This window comes from Hippopotamus amphibius, chromosome 15 (genome assembly GCF_030028045.1).
Source record: "Hippopotamus amphibius kiboko isolate mHipAmp2 chromosome 15, mHipAmp2.hap2, whole genome shotgun sequence".
In the NCBI taxonomy this organism is placed as follows: domain Eukaryota; kingdom Metazoa; phylum Chordata; class Mammalia; order Artiodactyla; family Hippopotamidae; genus Hippopotamus; species Hippopotamus amphibius.
This window is the reverse complement of record NC_080200.1, coordinates 9,947,453-9,955,152: the sequence shown is the minus strand read 5'-3', so window position 1 is coordinate 9,955,152 and position 7,700 is coordinate 9,947,453. Positions and strand designations below refer to the sequence as shown.

General features: G+C 34.9%; 1 protein-coding gene across 1 annotated transcript; it reads right to left on the bottom strand.

Moving 5' to 3' along the window:
- Nucleotides 1-232: 232 nt before the first annotated feature.
- On the bottom strand, nt 233-1,207 carry LOC130836208 (putative gustatory receptor clone PTE01). The gene has a single exon (XM_057708281.1). It carries the CDS (start codon nt 1,205-1,207, stop codon nt 233-235), a length of 975 nt encoding a protein of 324 aa, XP_057564264.1.
- Nucleotides 1,208-7,700: the final 6,493 nt, after the last annotated feature.

Genomic DNA, 7,700 nt, shown 5'->3' with positions numbered 1-7,700 from the left:
ATCAATGATAAGCTATAATATCCCAATTTACAAGGTAAGATTTACTCATGCAGAGATTAAGATGTACAAAGTATCCTTGAACTATTGCCTAGTCCCATTAAAGAAATACCAGAGAAGAAATATTCAGTTGTTATGCAAGGAGAGGTGTGAAGGGCATAAGAGCTACAAAAACAATGTGATGCAAGAGGTTGGAATTCATGTTTAAATGTTTAGTTTTGCTGCATTTTCCAACCTACAGTCCAGATGTGTGGCACAGATATGAAGATGAGATTGTTTTGCTAAGGACACTCCACATGGCCCTTTTCATATCTCTGTTCCTCAGACTGTAGATGAAGGGGTTCAGCATGGGCATGATCACAGTGTACATCACTGAGGCCACTGCATCATTCGTGGGAGATTGTGAGACAGTTGAACTCAGGTACACACCAAGGCATGTTCCATAAGATAAGCAAACAACTGACAGGTGAGAGCCACAGGTGGAGAAGGCTTTATGCTTCCCATCTGATGAGGGGCCTCTGAGAATGGAGGAAAGAATTTTATAGTAAGAGGAAAAGATCACTGAGAAAGGGAGAAAACCAAAGATGGTACCAACAAAGTACATGACTATGTTATTGTTGAAAGTTTCAGAACAAGCAAGTTTGAGGAGCAGAGAAGAGTCACAGAAGAAATTAGAAATGTTCACATCCTTGAAGCAGGTAAATTGTAACACAATCAAATTATGCACCTGGGAGTCCAAAAGGCTAACCAAAAAAGACACCAAAACTAAACAGCAACAGAGGCGTGGGTTCATGATGACCTGGTAGTTCAGTGGGTGACAGATGGCCACAAACCTGTCATAGGCCATCACAGTCAGAAGCATATCATCCATTATTCCAAAAAGAATAAAAAGAGACATCTGTGTCAGGCAGCTGCCATAGGAGATGACTCTGCTTTGAGTTTGGATGTTCACAATCATCTTGGGGACAGTGGTGGAGATGAAACCAATGTCAGCCAAGGACAGGTTGCAGAGGAAGAAGTACATGGGGGTGTGGAGGTGGGCATCAGAGGCGACAGCCAGGATGATGAGCAGGTTTCCCAACATGGTGACCAGGTACATGGACAGGAACAGGCTAAAGAGCACAGGCTGCAATTCTGCATCATCTGAGAGGCCCAGGAGGAAGAATTCTGAGACCCTTGTTAGATTTCCAGTTCTGTGTAGTTTGGACATCTTTGCAAATGGAAAATAGTGCTGGAAACAAAGCATAAAAGTAAATGAACATTCAGCACTGTGTCCATATTTTGGAATTAAAGTAATTCATTTCTATTATTATACACTGCAAGTCTTTCAGCAGTATTTCTCAGTGTGACAAATTCTATCTTAGAACTTTTTCTTCATTGGTTTCTGTGTTATTCACCTCTGTCTATTCATTCTTACTGTATAAAATTTCACTGAAAAATGAAAGGGAACAAGATCATTAGAGGTAATAGATCCATGATTTCAGTTAAATATAACCTAATTTATTTTAGAAATAACACAGTATGAGACTTTCCCTTCTCCCTTTAAGAAAAAATATAACCCAAAATGTAAAGAAATTATGCCTTAGATATATAAATCCTATTTTATTCAAATGCAATTCTAGATATGTCCTTCACTGAGAATATTTATAAATCTCTAAGAAATGCAGGACTGTGTCATGTGTACTCTAAACTTAGAATGAATGTTCATAATCAGAACATATTTTTATATGATATGCAGACTTTTATCATTCTTTGTTTTTATCATAAATCGGTGTTGAATTTTGCCAAAAGCTTTTTCTGCATCTAATGAGATGATCATATGGTTTTTATTCTTCAATTTTTTAATATACTGTATCACATTGAGTGATTTGCATATATTGAAGAATCCCTGCATTCCTGGGATAAATCCCACTCGATTATGGTTCATGGTCCTTTTAAAGTGTTGTTGGACTCTCTTTCCTGGTATATTGTTGAGGATTTTTGCATCTATATTCACCAGTGGTATTAGTCTATAATTTTCTTTTTTTGTAGTATGTTTGTCTGGTTTTGGCATCAGGGTGATGGTGGCCTCATAGAATGAGTTTGGGAGTATTCCTTCCTCTGTTAGTTTTTGAAAGAGTTGGGTGTTAGCTCTTCTCTAAATATTTGATAGTATTCACCTGTGAAGCCATTTGGTCCTAGACTTTTGTTTGTTGGAAGACTTTAAATCACAGTTTCAATTTCATTACTTGTGATTGGTCTGTTTGTATTTTCCATTTCTTTCTGATTCAGTATTGGAAGGGTATATCTTTCTAGTAATTTTCCATTTCTTCCAGGTTGTCCATTTTGTTGATATATAGTTGCTTGTAGTAGTCTATTATGATGCTTTGTATTTGTGCAGTGTCCATTGTTACATCATCCTTTTCATTTCTAATTTTTTTTTTCTGGTATATTTTTGTCATTTCAGTTATTGTAGTGCTCACCTCCATTTGTTGGTGTTTTTAATAATTCTAGGTCTTTGTTAAACATCTCTTGCATCTTCTTGATCTTTCCTTCCATTCTTTTTCTGAGGTCCTGGGTCATCCTCACTGTCATTATTCTAAATTCTTTTTCTGGAAGATTGCCTATCTCCATTTCATTTAGTTGTTTTTCTGGAGTTTTATCATGTTTCTTCATCTGGTAAATAGTCTTCTGCCTTTTCATTTTGTCTATATCTTTGTGATTGTGGTTTTTGTTCTGCAGGCTGCAGGATTGTAGTTCTTCTTTCTTCTGCTCTCTGCCAACCACTTTACTTTTTTTGAATCTATTCTCTAGTGTCAGGACAGTACTACTTCATTCTTTTTCTTTTCTTTTCTTTTTTTGTTTCTGTTCATTGAAGGGATTGAGAAAATTGCATATATTTGCGTTGTGCTATGTGAAGTTTTTTAATGATGTAAAAATGATGATTTAATACACATAGACATTGGGAATGGTTACCATAGTCAAGTTAATTAACATATCTGTCATCTCACATAGTTTCTTTGTGTGTGTGTGTGTGTTTCTATGTAGTAACAATTAAGAAGACCTCTCTTAGCAGATTTCAAAATCACAAAACAAAATTATTAGCTGTAGTCACCAAGCATATATTAGATTCTTAGAACTTACTCATTTTATCTGAAAATTGTACCCTTTGACCAACATCCCTTTGTACCTCACTTTCTCCACCACCTACTCCTCACAACTACAGTTCTGATCTATGGTTCTAAGAGTTTGATCTTCTTAGCTTCCATACAGAAGTGGGATCATATGCTATTTGACTTTCTATGTCTGGTGTATGTATTTCAATATGTGTAATATTCTCCAGGTCCATCTATGTTGTTGCAAATGACAGGATTTCCTTCTTTTTATGGCTGAATTATATCCCATTATTTGTATATATACACCAAATTTTCTTCACTTCTTCATCTGTCAACTGACACATCTATATTTTCACTATTTCAAATAATATCACAATGATCTGGGAGTGCAGATCTCTTCAAAGTTGTGATTTCATTTCTTTGGCATATAGCCTGAAGTGGGGTGGCTGGATCCTAGGTAGTTATATTTCAATTCATTGCAGCTTTTAATTTTTTTTAGGAACCTCCATTAAGTTTTCTATAATGACTGTATGAATATTTAGTCCCACCAACCAAATACAAAGGTTCCCTTACCCCCACATTCTCACAAACATTTTTTTGTGTTTTTTTTTCCCTTTATTATAGCCAACCTATCAGATGTGAGGTGATATTTGATTTAGGTTTGGACTTGCATTTCCTTATGTAAACTGATGTTGAGTGTGTTTTCATATATCTGATGGTCTTGTTCGCCTCATCATAAAAACTCTTATTTACAGTTGAGGAGTTTAGCACAAGAGAAGGTCCCAGGGCCAGGTCAGGACCCACCCATTTATGTCTAGTTAACAGATTTTCATGTCAATCCTTCCTGATACAGGGATTACTATTATAACGTACTATATTTAAAGGTAATTTGGTTCATTCTTTTGGCATTTCAAACTATGACTTATTTGTGAGAAAAATCATGACAGAATAATGCAAATATACCTGGGTGGGACCTTATCTATGAAATTATGTTAATAATTTAACCTAGCTAATAGAAATACCCAAGAAAGATTTTAAGTGATTAATATTACTTATACTAGTGGCTTTCAATTCCAATTGATTATTTACATGTGCTTATTTTAAATTACACAGCAACCACAGTCTCATCCTAGAACCAATATCAGGACCTCTACATGGGAGTTTCTTGGTCTCCCTTCATTGAAGCTGGGCTTGATAAACACGGCCCTAAAATATTGCCCAAAACTTATAAAAAGCTCAATGCATATTATATATTAATACTATCATGAATACCCCACTTATTTTATTTATTTTTATTTTTTATTTTTTAAAGTGTATATTTTGGTATATATTTTTTCTTATTAGTAATGTATATATGGCAATCACAATCTTCCAATTCATCCCACCTCAACCTTCCCCACTTTCCCGACTTGGTGTCCCTATATTTGTTCTCTACATCTCTGTCTCTGTTAATGCCTTGCAAACTTGTTGATTACTATACAATATTTGTTTTTCTCTTTCTGACTCACTTCACTCTGTATGACAGTCTCTAGGTCCATCCATGTCTCTACAAATTTCCTAATTTTGTTCCTTTTTACAGCTGAGTAATATTCTATAGTATATATGTACCACATTTTCTTTATCCATTCATTTGTTGATGGACATTGAGGTTGCTTCCATGAACTGGCTGTTGTAAATAGTGCTGCAACGTACACAGGGATACATGTGTCTTTTTGAATTATGATTTTCTCTGTGTATATGCCCAGTACTGGGATTCCTAGGTCATATGGCAATTCTATTTTTAGTTTTTCAAGGAACCTCCATATGGTTCTCCTTAGTACCTGTATGAATTTACATTCCCACCAACAGTGCAAGCGGGTTCACTTTTCTCCACACCCTTTTCAGCATTTATTGCTTGCAGATTTTCTGATGATACCCATTAGAGCAGGTGTGAGGTGGTACCTCCTTGTAGTTTGGACTTGCATTTCTCTAATAATTAGTGATGTTGAGCAGCTTTTCATGTGCCTCTTGGCCATCTGTATGTCTTATGTGGAGAAATGACTCTTTAGGTCTTCTGCCCATTTTTTGATTGGGTTGTTTGTTTGTTTGTTTGTTTTTTGTTTTTTTGCTATTCACCTACATGAACTGTTTATATTTTTGGTGATTAATCCTTTGTTGATTCATTGGCAAATATTTTCGCCCATTCTGAGAGTTGTCTTTTCATCTTGCTTATAGTTTCCTTTGCTGTGCAAAAGCTTTTAAGTTTCATTAGATCCCATTTGTTTATTTCTGTTTTTACTTCCTTTACTATAGGAGGTGGGTCAAAAAACATCTTGCTGTGATTTATGTCAAAGAGTGTTCTTCCTATGTTTTCTTCTAAGAGATTTATAGTGTCTGGCCTTACATTTAGGTCTTTAATCCATTTTAAGTTTATTTTTGTGCAGGGTGTTGGAGAGTGTTCTAGTTTCATTCTTTTACATGTCGCTGTCCAGTTTTCCCAGCATCAGTTATTGAAGAGGCTGTCTTTTTTCCACTGTATATCCTTGCCTCCTTTGTCGTAGATTAATTGACCATAGTTTATCTCTGGTCTTTCTCCCTTGTTCCCTTGATCAATATTTCTGTGTTTGTGCCAGTACCACATTGTCTTGAGTACTGTAGCTTTGTTGTATAGTTTGAAGGCAGGGAGTCTGATTCCTCTAGCTCTGTTTTTTTCCCTCAAGATTGCTTTGGCTATTCAGGGTCTTTTGTGTCCCCATACAAATTTAAGGATTTTTTTGTTCTAGTTCTGTGAAAAATGTCTTTGGTAATTTGATAGGGACTGCATTAAATCTGTAGATTCCTTTGGGTAGTATAGTCATTTCCACAATGCTGATTCTTCCAGTGCAAGAACATGGCATATCTTCCCATCTGTTTGTGTCATCTTTGATTTCTTTCATTACTGTCTTATAGTTTTCTGAGTACAGGTCTTTTACCTCCTTATTTAGGATTACTCATGGATATTTTGTTCTTTTTGTTGCAATGGTGAATGAGATTGCTTCCTTAATTTCTCTTTCTAATTTTTCATTGTTAGTGTATAGGAATGTAAGCGATTTCTGTGCATTAATTCTATATCCAACAACTTTACCAAATTCATTGATTACCTCAAGTAGTTATCTGGTGGCATCTTTAGGATTTTCTATGTATACTATCATGTCATCTGCAAGCAGTGACAGTTTTACTTCTTCCTTTCCAGGTTGGATTCCTTTGATTTCTTTCTCTTCTCTGATTGCTGTGGCAAGGACTTCCAAAACTATTTTGAATAGTAGTGGTGAGAGTGGACATCCTTGTCTTGTTTCGGATCTTAGAGAGAATGCTGTCAGGTTTTTTACCATTGAGAAGAAGGTTTGCTGTGGGTTTGTCACATATGGGCTTTGTTATGTTCAGGTAGATTCCCTCTATGCCTACCTTCTGGAGAGTTTTTATCACAAATGGGTGTTGAATTTTATTAAAGTTTTTTCTGCATCCGTTGAGGTGATCATGTGGTTCTTATCCTTCAATTTGTTAATATGATGTATCACATTGATTGATTTGCATATATTGAAGAATCCTTACATTCCAGGGATATACCCCACTTGATCATGGTGCATGATCCTTTTAATGTGTTGTTGGATTCTATTTGCTAGTATTTGGTTGAGAATTTTTGTATCTAAATTCATCAGTGATATTGGTCTGTAATTTTCTTTTATTTTGTAGTATCTTTGTCTGGTTTTGGTATCAGGATGATGGTAGCCTCGTAGAATGAGTTTGGGAGTGTTCCTTCCTCTGCAATTTTTTTGGAAGAATTTTTGAAGGATGGGTGTTAATTCTTCTCTAAATATTTGATAGAATTCACCTGTGAAGCCATCTTGTCCTAGACTTTTGTTTGTTGGAAAATTTATAATCACAGTTTCAATTTCATTACTTGTGATTGGTCTGTTCATATTTTCTATTTCTTCCTGATTCAGTCTTGGAAGATTATACTTTTCTAAGCATTTGTCCATTTCTTCCAGGTTGTCCATTATATTGGCATATAGTTGCTTGTAGTAACCTCTTATGATGCTTTTTTATTTCTGCTACCCCACCTATTTTTAAAATGCAAACATTTAATAATATCTGCTTCACATCTTATATTTTATAGAGATTTGAAACACTAATGATAAAATTTAACTTTTCTTGGTATCTCAGCTCAATCTCATTCCTCTGCATGCATGTCCCCAAAAGCAAGTAGTATCATGAAATTGATGGGTATGTTTTCTTTTAAATGTTTCCATAATGTCAAAACTCATTTTTGCATCCATAGCCAGCTTTTAAAAATCTATGCTGAACAGAATACTATCCATATTGCTTCTCAATGCTCTTATTTACCACAATATTTTGGGTAAGTCTCATTTTGAATTATGTAGAACTATTGATACTTCAAACATTTTCTTGATGCACAAGATTACATCAGGAAGGACAAAGTTTTCTTCAGTTCACACATTTCTACTTGTATTAATTTATTTCAATTTAACAAATTTAAAATGTATCTTTCACATATGTTTTAAATGCAATAATGTACAATTTCATAAATTTCATTATACCGTAAATAAATATTTAATTTACATTACATAT

Coding starts and splice junctions, on each gene's coding strand:
- LOC130836208 (XM_057708281.1), bottom strand. CDS start 1,207: ATGTCCAAACTACACAGAACTGGAAATCTAACAAGGGTCTCAGAATTC.